Raw genomic sequence first — 16,181 nt, forward strand, 5'->3', positions numbered from 1 at the left:
ATATCACCGTACCATTTGTTACGTTGCTAAGTTGTTAATGTTTCTGTACACGCTGCTCACCAGGCCTACCCTACATGCTCGAAAGGGCAGGGCTTGACGTACAACAAGGTACTCTCATTTTTTTAAAAACTTTGCACTTTTCTCGGACACTCGGTGATGCGTTCTTGATCTTTGCAGAGATCCAGAGGAATAGGGAATTTTACAAAAACGCGGACGTGAGGCCGCCCTTCACGTACGCTTCCTTAATTCGTCAGGTACTCACTCGCACCACGACGCTCACAAGTACCACTCACAAATTATAACATGTTTTTCAGTCGATCATTGAATCTCCGGACAAACAGTTGACTCTCAACGAAATATACAACTGGTTCCAGAACACCTTCTGCTACTTCCGAAGAAACGCAGCGACCTGGAAGGTATTGTACTTTTGCACTTCTCCCACAGTACTAGATAATATTCAGGAATTCAGTGAACAAGTGAAGCGCCCTCCGACAGGCTTTAAACTTATCTATAGTAGACTTAACGTCGTAAACTAGCTGTCTTAACAATTGACTAATTCTTTGATTTTTGTTGACTTAAGCTAAAATGAACCTGTATGTAATTTTTTTGGTAAAGTATTTTTGTGTGTTCAGATCAATTTCAGGATTTAAGATGCTTATAGCTTGCATGTTTGTTATTAAAATTTAATTGCCAGTTACATTTTATTTTAACGAGTTTATTTTTGAATTTCAGTTTTACGTTAGTACGAATTCGGCAATTCATTTATTAACGGCTGTAAAACGTGAGCGTCTAACAATGAAGCGACCGATGCAAGAGTACCTAGTACCTTGTTGTTTTCCTAACGAACGCCGCTCCGCTCGCTCCAAGACGGTCACAAGTTTTTAATTTTTTGTGTGGGTGCGAGAGCGACTTTTAGGGATTTCTGCAGATCTCGACCAGTCAAAAAGGTAAGTCGTGTGCGTTGGACGAGTGTGAAGTGCGAAGTACCGTCTTGAAGTGCGTACCTCTAGTTTGATGAGAATTGAATTTTGACGGTAGCTTGCAACGGTCGTTCGATAAATTGCGTTGCAAAAGTTGAGGTCTCCTAGTTGAGAAGTAGTAGAAGTTGTGGCCTTAGCTTTTGCGGTGTAGTTTGGGTTGTGTAGGCCCTTTCAGTTTTCTCCGGTCTCAAGTTTGCCGAGTTGTGCTAGGTCGCGTTGTTTATTTGGCGGTGTTTGGTTTGTTGTTAGAACGCAGTGCGCCACAACCTGTCTCTCCACAAATGTTTCATGCGCGTGGAGAACGTAAAGGGGGCCGTGTGGACTGTGGATGAAGTGGAGTTCTACAAGAGACGGCCGCAGAGGTGCTCGTCGGGCCCCTTAACCCAACCAGTCGTCGGGTACGTCACCGAGGCCCACCATTTTGACTTTTTCCATTTGTACATTGTGTGTTTTGTGATTTTTACATCTTTTTCTAATCTCTTTAAAATCTTTTTTATCTTTTTTATAAATATACATTAACAGAGTGTGGTGGCTTGTGTGGAGAGAGTGATAGTTTGATTGTGTTGGCCGGTTCAGTAACAGCATGTCAAGCCGCAGGCTTGGGCGACTAACTGCAGGAGACCGGAAGGTATTCGCACCAGGTGTCGCCAATGACTAACCTTAACCTTACTTGATTGTTATCTTTCTCTTTCTTGGGTCTGGGTGTATAGAACGCGATACGCACCAATCTGTCACTCCACAAGTGTTTTGTGCGCTACGAAGACGACTTTGGGTCATTCTGGATGGTGGATGATGCTGAATTCGTGAAGCGCCGCCACCTGTCGCGTGGTCGGCCGCGGAAATATGACCCAACCCCATCACCCACTCCACCCCACTGCGCACAGTAAGCACCATTCTGAACGCGTCGCGCAAAGCGCGTCGTGCCGTGCGTGTGCTGCTGTCTGCTCGGCTCTGCTTGACTGCTCCGCTCTGCTGTTCGCCTCTCGAACGACTCCACAAACTCATCTATCTACTTCAGTACCTCCAATTTCCGTTCGAAAGGGCGACCAGCAACACTCTCGACAACTAACACAGACGTGTTGTTCGGCTTTAGACTTTTTAGAGCTAGTTCTAGTTTCTGTGCATCTCTTTATTTCAAGTAGACCCTTTTATTTGGTTCCATAGACGGTAGAGGTCCGAAGCAAGACACACACACACACACACACTTAACACACACCTACAACCGTCATCGCTTTGCTTGCCTACACCACCTGCATGTCTCCACCTCTCACATATTTTGCGCCACCACCAAGCGCAAATTCAATCTACTTGACGAAATTCTAATTTTGTACACTCAATTTGAAAACGTGTCAGTTAAAAATAACGTGCTAAAACCAATCAAAATCTTATCGTCTCTGGGAAAAAGAACGAGTAGAGTTTGCCAACCGTCATAGACATGTGACACCTGTCCTGGGACATATCCCTCATGCACGAATAATACAAGCGGCTGCGAAAGCAATATTAGATGATAGAGAAAACCAACATAGTTGAGCCGGCTTATGGAATGTTTGGATAGCGCATAACGTACGTGGAGCATTTTCTCTCGTTAATTGGGAATTATCGATTTTTAATGGCACCGGAAAATGCTCCACCTACGTTCTCTAACTGCATCTACATGTTTTGAATGAATGTGAAAATGTCTCTGTACCAGATCGGAAACTAGATAAGTATCCAAACAGGTATCCACATCATAATAATATCTTTCGTGTCTTTTTAAACTCTTTTTATCTCTTTTTTGACCTCTCAATGTTTTTTCAATCTTGCACGAGCGCTTTTTGTCAAAGTTCCTGTATGATCTTTTTCAATCTTTTTTTCCACTTATTTCTGGTAAGTCGGTCAGTTACCATCGTCGACGAAGACCACCGGTCCCATCCAGGTAAAACGAAAATCATACAGGAACGTAGTAGTATAACGCCCGCTTTAAAAAATTCGAAAATTTCTTGGCTCGCTTGGAACGTCGAGCTTGCGACTCGACGTTTCAAGCATAACGCAAGTCTCTCCGTAACCTTTCCCGAAGTGAAGTCTTCTACCACGCAAGGGTAGGTGTTTTTGAAAATTTCCGCTTACTCGTTTTATAATATCTTCATGTTCGTTATTCTCTTCTAACACTGTATGTGTCACGTTGCGTCCAAGCAGCACAACACTGACAAATTTTTTATGCATCAGGGGTGCGACTTCGAAAAGTCCGACTCTGAACCACAGTCCGACGCTGTACGGCGACCACCTTTCTGCAAACGTGCAGGTATTAGTAGTATCCGATGGTGAGGTCGATCCGCTGTAAATAATCATGTTCAGTTTATGCAGGCGTCGTTAATGGAAGATAACAACTTGTCGTTCCTGACGGGGGCGTCGTCGCTCTCCAACAGACCCGCCAGGGACAGATCGGAATCTCCAATACACGACCCTCACATCAGGTCGGTATCGGAATCAGAGTTAGCTCGAATCGCAATAACGGCGTCGTCGTGCAGGTCCCCGATAAACGGCGGTCTCCACATCAAGCAGGAGAACATCTTGAATCCCGACCACCACCACGTGTCGCGGGAGACGGAACAGATGCACCACGTGATCAAGAGAGAGGTCCACTCGGAGTACGACGATATGGAACAAGAGCAGCACACGGAGAACATGGCCGAGGATTTGACCATCCCGTCGGAACACGCCGAGTCGAACATTTTAGACGCGTAGTGCGCGAAGTGTTAGGGAGAGGTGTCTCGGAACACTACAAATCCGTGCTCATAATGGACTAGTTCCCAATTAGAAAAATTGAATTGGTTTAGATGAAGTAGCATCAGCATATCTCGAGTGGATGGGGATGACTTGTTCGATTTTGTACATTTGTGTATAAATATAGAACTGTTAAATCTACGAATGGGAGTGTGTTTACGTACTGTTAATTGTTTAGACCTAAAGGTTCTCGAATGTTGTATAATCAGTATGCGTATAGGATCTTCAGTTTTTTTAATTAATATACAGGGTTATTTGTTACTTCTTGGTGGACTTGGCCTAGCCAAAAATTTTTAGAGACATACTGAACTGTTAATACACGCACGATCAGTTTCTTTAGCATATCAGTTGCTATGTGTGCGCTGCAGGACATCAAGAAATGACTTCAAAGCCAAACGCACTGGCGTGCACGTATTATTTGTGTTTTACAGAAGTATCGTTGCGCTCATATAGTGATGTAAAATAAGCAATATTGTAAATTATTATCGTTAAGCATTCGTGCTATTATATTCTATCTTTAAACGAGGGGAAATTAATTCCATATCATTATCTAAAGTAAATCATATATCAGTGTATAAAAGTATAGTAGATACGTTTTCCTATATACATCATTAGCTAATTTCGGACATATTTAATTCGCCAGTTCACACTGTACTTGACACTATTTATTACGTTCACATCTTTGTTATTATGTACTATTATTAAAAATATAACGTTTCCGCCATCAAGGTTGCCAAATACATTCGCGTTCATGATGTGATAGTACCTTAGTTCGTCAGATTTATTAACTATAACTAGAAACTAGATAGGTATTAAGCGTGTGGCCATTGCATGGAAAACAATTAATTTGCTTCAATATAATAAGTTGGTTGAGTGTAAATATCGCCGAACGTGTTGGCGTACAATGGCTCGGTATGTTGGTACTATCAGCCTTAAAAATAGCGATGCCCACATATCACAGTAGTTTCATTGGCATTACCGCTCCCCCCATGTTTAATAAATGGCCTGCGCTTTCCCTGTCGGGGTATTTTCTACTCAACTCTTTTGCAACCCATCACTATCTTTATGTAAAGTGTACTGTACGACTTCTCGTATATCAATATTTCTGATTTGTTTAAAATAATTAATTACAATAAATCGAGCAATACAAAACGTCTATTATTTTATTGCGTCACCAGGTGACTTCCCACCCGACTCAGAAAGAGTCTAGATTTTTAAATTAGACGGGGAAGCTCCGCAGGGTCGCGCGTCTAATTTGTCGAGGACGGTGGGAGAGGGGTGGACCGCCGCCACCGGCGACAACTAATCGTTCAGCGTCATACCCTTTCGCGAGACGATAACCGCCCCAAATTTTAATCCCACTTTCACCGTATTCAAGCCACTCGATCATTTTTCCGAAATAATGACGACGACGACGAACCCCATCAAGCCATCGAGATAAAAAATTAAATCTTCGATGTTTCGTACGACCGTACGCGGTTATTTATTTTAGACTTCCCAATTAAAAAAGGGGACGGATAGTTCTAACTCGATAGTTACCCCTCGACAAGTCGCGTAGGGGACGACCCCTTTTCTTTCGGATAAATACAATGTGGCACGGCGTGCCGTCGAACCCTACTCCTCTGAAAACAAACAAAGTTGCGCAACAAATTTCGCACAAAAATTCCTCACAGTGGCCTCTCGACACAAGTAGGGGAGTGCGTGCGCGACCGACTCGAGGTAACAAGCGGCGACTAGATCGAGTACTCGGTGGACACAGCGCGCCATCTCTTGACCCAATCCAACTCCGGCGAGAATTTCCCACCTGAACGTAGATGTCACGCACAAATCGAAGCAATTTTATTTTGCATATTTTCCAACAGGTGGCGCTGGCGACAGTGCCACGAAATCTACTCGCACGTACACGAACGCACCTGCCAACTGGTGGGAAATAATCCAAGCTGGTGGATCTCGAAAAATGTGGTTTACTCGTCACGACTTAACCTTCAGTCGAGTCAATTAAAATGAAATTTTCAGTTCTAGAGAAAACTGTATTTCTCCGCTTAATTTGTAACTGAATCTTCCTGCTGACATCAATTCTCGAAGAAATGTACAGTTACCACTTGATCGTCTTCACTTTTGTACAAAATACGGTTTATTTAAATTTATTGTACTGCAACAAAACTCTCCACACTCTCGTGTTGCTAGGGAGATTCTCTACACCGTTGGCACGCACGTCTCTGGAAACCGTTACGACATAAGTAAGGACCTTTCTGCTAGATGGTGCGCAATTTTTGACCCACCGAATATGGTACTTACCACACAAGTTTCGAATATTTTTGAATTGTAAAAGAGCGCAAAAATGCAAATTTCGATCGGCTAGTTTCAGTCGAAAGACGAAAATGCGACAGGAATTTGCATAAAGGCCGCAATTTTAAATCATCACGTAGCTCGTTGGAATCATTTTATTACAAATAATTATGATAATGGTTCTAATCAACATAATGGCCACTCACTGATTCAGGTTGTTGCCTCGGGGTGTGCGCTATAGCGATTTTTTTGCCAAAAATTGTTCACAATGAGATGTCGTTTTGTGTGGACGAACCAAAGAATACATATTTCCGATTCTGACCGAAACATGAAGAAGAAGTCATTGTGCGGTCGGTACACAATCGATAAATATTTCATTTGACAAATTACTTAGCCGCACCTCTTAGTTGCTAAGGCAACCACTTCATATATTAACTACCCCGTCAGAGTTTAATTTGAAGTGTAACTGAGTGCAATGTTGTATGAACCCTTATGATTACAACCATCACACAATGGGGAATAAATTGGTGACATTCACCGAACAACAATTGGAAAATTATCAGGTAGTTACTCGCTTTGTTAGTGTCCTATTCTAAATATTTTCCCCACAAGGATTGCACGTTTTTCACGAGGAAAGAGATCTTAAGGTACGTCGTTTCGAATTTATTCGTTGTCTAAATATTAATTTGTCAAAGGGTGCACAAGAAGTACCGAGAAATTCGTCCCGATTTGGTACCGAAGTGCATGAGGCAAAACGAGCAGGTCACCGTGCGAATCCCCGTCGAGGATATAATAGAAAAACTTCCTGAATTGCGAGTATGTTGCGATACGAATCGTTTTACAGAATTTAATTGGTCGAGTTCGTTAGGAAAATCCATTTAAAAAACGCATCTGTGAAGTATTCTCGCGTGATGGAAAAGGCAATTTATCATTTGAAGATATTTTAGACTTGCTTTCGGTTTTCAGCGAGCAAGCTCCGAGGGACATCAAGGTTTTCTACGCGTTTAAAATCTACGGTCGGTGGAGAAAAGAAAAATTGCGAGATTTTACATTGTATTTTGCAGATTTCGATAACGACCAACACATCGGTCCCGAAGACTTGGACAATGCTCTGGTTTTGCTTATGCGTCAGGAACTGACTCCCGAAGATAGGCAACAGATTATAGAAAAAGTTATCGAGGAGGCGGACGTGGACGGAGACGGGAAATTGTCTTATATGGAATTTGAGCATGTGATCACTCGGGCCCCAGATTTTCTTCCGACTTTTCACATACGCATCTGATCCGAATGAAATGAAACGAAAAATTGTGAATAACAACATTTATTCGTATATATAAGTATATACACATTATATACATATATATAGAATTATATTCTAACATTATACAATATAGAGAAATAGAAGAATATGATGGTAATTTTAGGAACAAAAAGGCACGTACAACACATGCTAAAGTGATTGTCACATGTAACTAAACAACGAATATAGAAAAATAATTACATTTTTATATAAATATACGTACTTTCTCTTAATTTAGATCAGTGACAAATTGGCAGACACGGTAGGATGATGGGAAATCAGGTTTGACATCTGTTTTACACTTATTGTTTTAAATATCACCAAAACAGAGCCAGAGCCAAGTCTAATAGTCGTGACTAGTGTTGCGTTTTCGGCAGCGACCATGTTATATCCTTAACAATAATTATTGTTGCATTACACTCTAAAATATTTTCGTTCAATTGACACAAATACATATTTTTAAATGAGTAATGCATATTTATTTGTATTCAAAATAAACATTTAGCTTAGACAATAGATTTTTTTTTTTTGTTAAAATTTGTAAGACTTCAACATTTATATAATTTAACACGTAAAATAGAGAATATCTTAACCGTACACTATAACATACCGAGAAAATCAGATTTGCATCCCAATTTACCTCGTTTTATTAAAACTTTAGCCCAATACGACCAACCGAATGGTCGTAAAAAAAATGAATTATTTTAAGACACAACGATAAACATACATACACCCATTAATATGTAGCCGTCAAGAAAGAAAAGGTAAAATTGTGATCCGAAGCTGCGCGAAAATTTCTCGGAACAGTCGTTGTGAATTGACTACAACGTGTTCGCTGCAGAAATTTGCACACAGACTAGAATACGTTGAAAAAGAAAACAACATAACACGTACGAATATATATTGATTGATATATGAATGGACCTTGTTATCCTTATTAAACATCGATTAGAACATAGATGTCGAGACCCTTCGTAAAACTACCAGAACTGTCAGATTGGGTGAAAAATTTAGCAACGAAAATGTGAAAAGCTGCGAGGTGATGGACCGATCCTCTTCAGGGTGTAAAATGAACAACGAACGGGAGATATCGTGTGTCCTGAGGTAGTTTTCTCGGCGAGGCTCAATAATCACAGATAAATCAGTTAGTAGAGATAATGCGAAGAACGTCGACGAATAGGTGGAGGACGCACCAGTCGGGGGTGGAATGGTCCCAGCGCGGCTTCGTTGGTAGAAGAGGCGCTCCTGTAGAGTGCTGCAGGTAACCGGAAGCGGCACGGACGATTGGGCCACTGGTGGTTCAAGGTCCAATAGAAAATTGGACTGAACGCAGAATGGACATGCCCTAGGAGCAAACTGTAGCGCTGGACCGTAATCGGGGGCGGCGTGGAGCCCAGCTCCCCGCAGAACTGGCACACCACGTACGGAAACCAGCACAGTGCGAAAACGATGGCCACCCAGAGCAGCGAATTGGCCAGGCGGCGGCGGCTCCGGAGCGTGCTGGTCGGCGGCTGCGGGGACGCGTCCTCCACGGTGGTCTCGGTGGTCTGGAGTCTGTTACCCTGCTGAAAAACAACCAGTGAATCCTTCCAGACGGCGCGCAATTCGAAAAGTCGGAGCTTGCGCGTTGCGAGTTATTTTGCGCGTCGGATTGAATCGAGCGAGCGTTTCAATCGGATTGAAGATTCAATTTTGCGCGTTCATGTCAGCAGTGAAACCGCATTTTTTCAGGCCGATTGAAGTTTCAGTTCGATTGGACGGCCGACATGGATGTCGGCATGCGAGGCATTTTCACTTGATTACCTGGTGAGAATATTTACAAAGAAATCTGAACGAACAAAGCAAATAGAGAGCTTTTATTATTGAAAAACGGACGGTTAGCATTTAGCATATGATACTGACTTTTGTGTCCGTTCGGTGTTCTTTCTTTTCAGAAATACGAACCGGTCGGTAATGCGTGATGCATGGAATCAATAGCGCAGATCTACTTAAAAATATGAGGTGCTATTAAAAAAATAAAACTGGAGGGTGGCGCCACGGAGGCGGACGCATCGAGAGACTTCCATAATTTCTTGTTGCGACATCGATGATCCGATAGAATTTTTGTTGCAGGTCGATTTCGCGAAATTTGATTTTGTAAAAAACATCCTGATACATCCGGCGAGTCAACCGCCAATCAAACCAAATACATTTATTTCGCTCGTTACAAAAACAAACACAAATATTTTCCGATCCTTTCGCTTTTGAGAAATTTCCATTTTTGTTTAATTTGAGGAGGATTCGTAATAACGAAATTTGTCCAAGATCGGGGCTTTCAGTTTACTTTAGGTCCTGGCCGCCGATTCCTCAAATCGCATTAATTAGGAATACGTTCATGAAGAGGAGCAGAAGAAAACGATGATAACAAAATATATTAACTTTTGTTTTTCCGTCATGTTTATATTTCATCTAGATCGTGGAACGTGGGGAACCGTAGGAAAATAAAAGTGGAAATCAAAATCGTTTTTGTTTATTTAAAGTTCTCCGTTTTAAAATTCCGCAGCTAACAATCACAAAATTTGCAAACTCCTTTATTTGAATTAGTATTTTTTTGAAAAGTGACGCTTCGAAGGGATGCGCTCGAGGTTTGTTGGTGAAAGTTTGGTGAATTGTTTTGGATGAAAGCGGCATCAGTCAGTCTCGTGTTTAAATTTTCTTTAGAAGTTGATTATCTCGGGGGGGGGCGAACATAGTTCAGAAATTTCTGAGGCGAAATACTCACCTGGCCGGAGGAAGAAGAGTCGATGGAGGAACGAACGCGCGGGAAGGATTTTATTTTTGGTGGTTTTTGATCGCGCCGAGTATCGAATTACCTTAGGAATTCCCGCCACGATGATGACGTGAGTGGGCCTCCTCAAGAGAGGCATCGGGAGCGGCAGCTCCCCGTGCTTGGCGCGAGCGGTCAACGAGAGGGCGGTAAGTTTCGCGTGAACCCCCAGATGGCTTATGAGGACGGCACAAGCCGGCAAGACGTATACCAAAATAACGTGCGCGACAATCAGACTCCTCTTCCACGGGTGCTTAGAGATCAATTGGGTGCCGGAGAGGATCGCTGCGGTTATCCAGGTGAGGACGACGGCGGTGGTGAGCAAGTAGCGCCTGCGAGCGACTTGGCCGGCAGGCCTGTAATTTTTTACAGTAAGATAACGGTCGACGGATACGGCCATCATCAATAAAGTGCTTGCAGAAACTGGCCATGCCTGAAAGAACTCGCTGGAGTGACCGGCGGTTAGTCGATCATTTTTGGTACCTGTACGAACAAAGCGACGTGCCGCCAAGTCTGGGTCCAAGAAGTGAGCACGTAAAGAGCGGCCGTTACGGGACCACTTAAGCAGCACACCAGGAGGTCCGCGACTATCAGACCGAAAAGCAGAGGACTTCGGGTCTTGGCCCCTGGGCCGCAACACAGCGTTAACCCGAGACTCCCATTACCCAAGACTCCCACCAAAAACATGCATCCATAAAGACTTATCAAATAATCCATTCTAAAAAAATATTACAGCAACATCTACATGCAAGAAATTTTTTGTCTGTACCTCGATTCACAAAGTGTACATAAAAGAGAAAATTTGTTACATGTACTCAAGTGAAGACCGGCGAATGTAAGTAACACTGTCAGTTACGTGTGGCGGGCTCTCAGCTGGGGCAACACCCTCCTCTAGCTGCAGCCCGGCATCAACTGCCACTGACTGCCGCCCCCAGCATCTTTCTCTCCCTGTCGATGCTTTTCTCCCTTCTGCATCGTACGATTTCGCTACACTTCGTGCAAATCGGATTTCTACGTGCTTTTTCAAAGTTGGGCCAAGTTCGTCGTGTACGTTTTTCGCAACTACCACCGATGGTGGGTACGTCCATGGGTGTCCCGTCGCCGTCGGTCCTCTTGCGAAACGAAAGTGATAATGAGCGCGTCCGATCGTCGACGGACGCTCGATTTTCTCTCGGACGCGATGGCCGATCGAAGAGAAATTCGAGAGTCTTTCGGATGATCGACGAGGCGCTGCAGAGGGTCAGAGGCGAAGACATTTTAGAAAAGTATTGATGCGTTGGTCGTGTTTGTGTGGATGCTGGAGGCTGTTAAACGTGTCGGAATCAATTGTCGAATAGCACGCATGCTCCCGTATTGTTGGCGGCGTGATGTGGTGCACTTTTTGTTAATATGAATTTAACGATTCGACGGATGGCGCGACGACGTCTCCGAGAGGGCCACGGAGCGGCGTGACCACCGCCGAATGGCGGTTCACAGGTTCAGGTAAGCGATCGCCTACGCCAGGAATGCACCGCCGCCGGCGGACCTTACCTCAGACCTGACTCCCTATAACCGGGCGGCCTTGGTTATACTTTGGTCAACCACCGGACAGCGGATCCAAGATCCTGACAAAAGCACTGTTGGCACCGTTGCCAACTTCTGCCGCTTCATCTGAGACCGGCGGCGAAGCCCCTCGCTCTTCGCCTCCGCCGTTAATTGCTTCGCCGCGAAGTACCTCGTTAGTCGTTAGTACCCCGAATTTTCACCACCTGCATTTTTTAAATTCAAACCTTCGACAATCGATCCCTCCGAATTTCTTGCAAACACCATAAACTCACTCCAAACGGAATAATGCATGCGGGACTTTGCGCATTCGTCTACAAACGATCAAATTTTAATTTTAATTCCGACGAAATCTGCATCTCTTCCCGATACACTGCTCTCCTCATCTTCCCTCTTCAATTGTAACTCGACTTGCATCCTTCAAAAATCTATCTCCAAGTGAAATGTGACCGATTATTGTGCGCTCATAAATTTTTGCTTTTGTAAACACACATCAAAACTACAACGTTGTTTTGTTATTGTCTTACAATTCTGAATTGATCAGGATGAGTACCCAAATTTCGATGCAGTCCGTCATAAATATTTACATATAATTGTTCCAGTTTTGAAATTCATCAATTTGAATAATTGTTTGTCACGGTAGACGTATCTGCGTGAAAAAATTAATCAAACCCGTTTACTCGCACATTTGCCAAAAAATACTACGACCACTCGACACTAAAAAATATTTAGACAATCGAAAAATAAAAACGTTCAATCACGAAACCATCCAAACGCGCAGAGATCATTTATCAGCCGAACGTGTAGTGTCAAAGACCGTGTTTTTGTCAAAATGACATTTAAAAAAACATATTTACAACATTTTATATTAGTCTAACTGGTTTCTAAAGTTGTAGTCTTGTGATCGAAAAAAACGAAAAGTTTTCAGCGACGAAAAAATATACGAAATACCGAATAAATCGCTGTTTGTGGAACATAACTCCATAATTTTGCATCGCTTCTAGGCTAGCACCCATCCAGGGTAAAGTTTCAAACATTTCCTCGGGTTTTCTTTTGTCAACTCAAACTTCACACTCAAAATGTGCCTTATTGATTTCCTTTGATTTCACCGGAAATTGCACTAACTTTTTCTTTTTAACAAGACACGTTGCACCATTTTTTCTTACCATAAACAATGCAGATCACCTACACGTATTTAACTCCAACAAATTCAAATCAATTTGTCGAAAAACACGAATGGGAACAATATTTTGTGTAAATGAGTAATTAGGTGATTGATTACGTTGATTAATTCGCTGAATCATCAGTTAGTTTTTGTCAAAGGCTTAATTGACACTTGATACGTTTAATATGGAAAAAATTAACTAATTTTCGTCGATATGTAAAAGTTTTTCGATGTTTAATTACTCCAAGAGTTAGAAAACTCATTTTTTATCTCTACATGTGCTACAGGGATCCACTGGAATGAATATAATTAAGGGAACTTTTCCGAGAATATTTTTATTATAATATTTTGAGCTTCTCAAATGACGTAACACGTACTTTTTTCTGGCCAGATTAATTTTAAAGCTCTGTTGAACAAATGATAGTGAAATGTGCAGTTCAATGCAATTATAATAATGAACAGTTCGAAAAGAGACTAACAGAATTTGGCTTGGACGAACAAAATCACATTTATTACAAACTTTGTTTTGATCGGTTGACAAATCGATTAATAAAAATTTTAGTTTGTAAATCATAAAGCAAGGCAACAATTTATTTGGCGAAAAAAATCAAATGGTTTTACAGCTCGATGGCAAAAATCTGCAAGTTTGGTGCTTTTATTAGGAATTCCAAGGAAATTTAATTCGACCTCAAATTGGCATAATTCGAAAATTTTGAAATCGATTCGTCTCAAAAATAATAATAGATTATAGTGAGTTCTGTTCATCTCAACACATAATAGTTATTTACATTACATATGCGGTAGGCTACATTTTACAGCGCTAGGTTTTTAAATTGAAACACGACCACGCAGCGGGAGTGTTTTAACAAAAACCAAGCGATGTAAAATGCCTACCGCATTAGTAATGTATTAATCTTTTTGGCCGACGACCCATTAAGTACATATTTGTTTTCTCAAATTTGAAATTTGTTGTAACCAATAATTTTGCAAAATCTGTCAAAGGCTGACATTTAATTAATGAAATGGCAGAAAGTTATCTGTTATACCGATAACTCACACGCCTACGATTTACACCACAAGATAGCGCCATCAGATTTTAGAAGAAAACAATTAATTTCTGTTCATTTTTGAAAACTGAGCGGATTAATGGTAGCGGTATTTTGTCTTAGCATAAATGGACTTGACTTGTGATACGCTAAACATTTTTTTGGAGGTTCCAGAAAGTTTAAAATTTTCTTATTATTTTACACACTCCGTGCGGTAAAATTACAGATAGTTTGATTAGTGTGTAAAAATCAAGATACCCTAGCTGTTCAAAATGTGTAAACATGTTATTTAGAGTTGAGGAGGCCAAAAATATAATTTTCATTTGGCTCATATGAGGTAACAAAAATTTAAAAAAATAAAATAGTAAATGGACTTGACTTGTGATACGCTAAACATTTTGTTGGAGGTTCCAGAAAGCTTAAAATTGTCTTGTTATTTTACACACTCCGTGCGGTAAAATGACATATATGTAGTTTGATTAGTGTGTAAAAATCAAGATACCCTAGCTGTTCAAAATGTGTAAACATGTCATTTAGAGTTGAGGAGGTCAAAAATATAATTTTCCTTTGGCTCATATGAGGTAACAAAAATTAAAAAAAAAAAATAAAATAAATGGACTTGACTTGTGATACGCTAAACATTTTTTTGGAGGTTTCAGAAAGCTTAAAATTTTCATGTTAGTTTACACACCCCGTGCGGTAAAATGACAGATAGTTTGATTAGTGTGTAAAAATCAAGATACCCTAGCTGATTAAAATGTGTAAACATGTCACTTAGAGTTGAGAACGCCAAAAATATAATTTTCATTTGGCTCATATGAGGTAACAAAAATTAAAAAAAAATAAAATAGTCGACGAATAGGAGCTGCATCGATTAAAAAAATTTCCAAATTAAGAGTTAAAATTGAATGTAATTTAAATGTGTAATAAAATGAAACGGTTTCATGATATTCTACGTCGGTGATCTTTGACATGTGGAAACGTGAAACTTAACGAAAGGTATTTTATGGGAAAACTGACTCGATGTTTTTGATCGAGTGAAATTTATTTGTGTGAAACGAGAAGGACGACGTTAAAAACGTTTGATAAGTAGATGTAGTCGTGTGCGTAATACATAATTTTGTTCGAAAATCCAATACAAATATATCATTAGAATGGTAATTAAGTAAGTACATCAAGTAGTAAATTCGGTTCTCGGTAACGTCGAATTAAACCACAGGAATTTACAGAAAGTGACGCAAACGTTTACATTTTGGAAAATAATCGGTGGAGGAATTTTCGTGTGGTAATTATCGGAGTAGTTAACTAATTTACTTGTAAATCGAGTCATAATGAACCCACATTCTACCTTCACTGTCGTTAAAATCAGTCAGACGAAAGCATTGGCGTAAATCTTTCAGGTTTCATTATAAATCGAGCCATTATTATCTTTCAGTGTTTTCTGCACCCCACATCGACTTGTCGGTGATGGAAGTGTAAATGTCGGCGGCGTCGAAACAGGGGAAATTCGTTTCTACGCCGGTAGATCAAGGGAATATTAGAGTTTTACGTTTGAAATGATCACCAGTTTTATGTAACGGCCGTTATAAAACACATGTTGATTTTTTCGCAGTTGTGGGTTTGCGACGACGGACGGGATCGGGGGAATGGTCGAAGATTCCACCCCGTCGATAATAAATTTTTGTGTGGAAGTTAAATGGTCGCGCACGTCAGTCAATAAGTGGAGAATCGGCGGTCGATCGGTGGTCGCAGTCTGGGAAGATTCGGTGTCGAAATTCCGAAATTCAGGTTATCGCCTATTATGTCGAGTTCAAACCTCGTCGAGGCTAATGCATGTAATTGGGTTGTCGTAAAAATAGCCTCGAAATGGAAGAATTCTGTTGAAAAGTGCGCTTCCGTGGTCTGGTGCATGGGCATGTGTTCGGTATTCGTGGCCGTTGAAGCTGGATCAGGCCAGGGTACAGTTTATGCCCGGACGCGACGACCGAAGACCGCATTCCTGTCGCACAATGGCTGTGTTACAGAGCGCGGGAGGCTGGACGAGGTCGCGGAGGAATGAAACTTGACTGGACTGGCTGGACCGGTTATGGTAATACCATGGGTAACGCTCGATCCGATGATACACGGTCTCTTAGTCCATCTCGCCACCAGTCCAGCTCGATTCTAACAAATTCGAAGCACTCGAATATTCATTATCCGCAGTACCGCGGCCAGCCTTCGGGTGATAGTGTCGGGTGGTGCCAGCCAGCACAGGCAGGTAGGTAGTACCGGCGAGGTGACGGACGAAGAC

At 41.6% G+C, this 16,181-nt stretch overlaps 3 protein-coding genes across 16 annotated transcripts in view; 2 read left to right on the forward strand and 1 right to left on the reverse strand.

Moving 5' to 3' along the window:
- FoxP (forkhead box P) overlaps positions 1-4,895 on the forward strand; it is an 89,804-nt gene extending 84,909 nt beyond the window's left edge. For 9 of the 13 annotated variants that reach the window (XM_069060010.1, XM_069060016.1, XM_069060007.1 and 6 more), the window contains 7 exons: positions 64-108; positions 178-254; positions 315-416; positions 1,691-1,863; positions 3,186-3,261; positions 3,315-3,433; positions 3,488-4,895. In XM_069060010.1, the coding sequence (XP_068916111.1) occupies positions 64-108; positions 178-254; positions 315-416; positions 1,691-1,863; positions 3,186-3,261; positions 3,315-3,433; positions 3,488-3,704 (809 nt within the window). In that variant the 3' untranslated portion in view covers positions 3,705-4,895. Of the gene's footprint in view, positions 1-63; positions 109-177; positions 255-314; positions 417-1,229; positions 1,379-1,690; positions 1,864-3,185; positions 3,262-3,314; positions 3,434-3,487 lie in introns of all 13 variants that reach the window. The other 4 variants (XM_069060008.1, XM_069060012.1, XM_069060011.1 and 1 more) reach the window with 4 other exon arrangements.
- Positions 4,896-6,338: 1,443 nt separating this feature from the next.
- On the forward strand, positions 6,339-7,825 carry Cib2 (Calcium and integrin binding family member 2). Its single transcript, XM_069060976.1, has 5 exons — positions 6,339-6,595; positions 6,645-6,679; positions 6,728-6,848; positions 6,901-7,048; positions 7,097-7,825. The coding sequence occupies exons 1-5, from the start codon at positions 6,515-6,517 to the stop codon at positions 7,312-7,314; spliced, it is 603 nt and encodes a 200-aa protein (XP_068917077.1). The 5' UTR covers positions 6,339-6,514; the 3' UTR covers positions 7,315-7,825.
- A 92-nt stretch (positions 7,826-7,917) lies between these two features.
- LOC138140170 (galanin receptor type 3) lies at positions 7,918-14,551 on the reverse strand. Of its 2 annotated transcripts, none has more exons than XM_069060970.1 (4): positions 10,908-14,551; positions 10,622-10,856; positions 10,185-10,571; positions 7,918-8,894 (listed from the first exon to the last, which is right to left on the reverse strand). In XM_069060970.1, the coding sequence occupies exons 2-4, from the start codon at positions 10,853-10,855 to the stop codon at positions 8,478-8,480; spliced, it is 1,038 nt and encodes a 345-aa protein (XP_068917071.1). In that variant the 5' UTR covers position 10,856; positions 10,908-14,551; the 3' UTR covers positions 7,918-8,477. The 2 variants fall into 2 exon arrangements, with proteins under 2 accessions (XP_068917071.1, XP_068917070.1); XM_069060969.1 differs by having other exon boundaries at positions 7,918-8,897; positions 10,908-14,548.
- Between the last annotated feature and the right edge of the window lie 1,630 nt (positions 14,552-16,181).

This window comes from Tenebrio molitor, chromosome X, assembly GCF_963966145.1.
Source record: "Tenebrio molitor chromosome X, icTenMoli1.1, whole genome shotgun sequence".
Classification (NCBI taxonomy): Eukaryota; Metazoa; Arthropoda; class Insecta; order Coleoptera; family Tenebrionidae; genus Tenebrio; species Tenebrio molitor.

Bases quoted from the DNA above. Each gene is read 5' to 3' on its own strand.
- Cib2 (XM_069060976.1), top strand. From the start codon at position 6,515: ATGAACCCTTATGATTACAACCATCACACAATGGGGAATAAATTGGTG. The intron at 6,596-6,644 runs GTAGTTACTCGC...TTTCCCCACAAG, and splicing joins AACAATTGGAAAATTATCAG to GATTGCACGTTTTTCACGAG. The intron at 6,849-6,900 runs GTATGTTGCGAT...CGAGTTCGTTAG, and splicing joins AAAAACTTCCTGAATTGCGA to GAAAATCCATTTAAAAAACG.
- LOC138140170 (XM_069060969.1), bottom strand. From the start codon at position 10,855: ATGGATTATTTGATAAGTCTTTATGGATGCATGTTTTTGGTGGGAGTC. The intron at 10,572-10,621 runs GTACCAAAAATG...GAGTTCTTTCAG, and splicing joins ACGTCGCTTTGTTCGTACAG to GCATGGCCAGTTTCTGCAAG. The intron at 8,898-10,184 runs GTAATTCGATAC...GTTGTTTTTCAG, and splicing joins TCGTGGCGGGAATTCCTAAG to CAGGGTAACAGACTCCAGAC.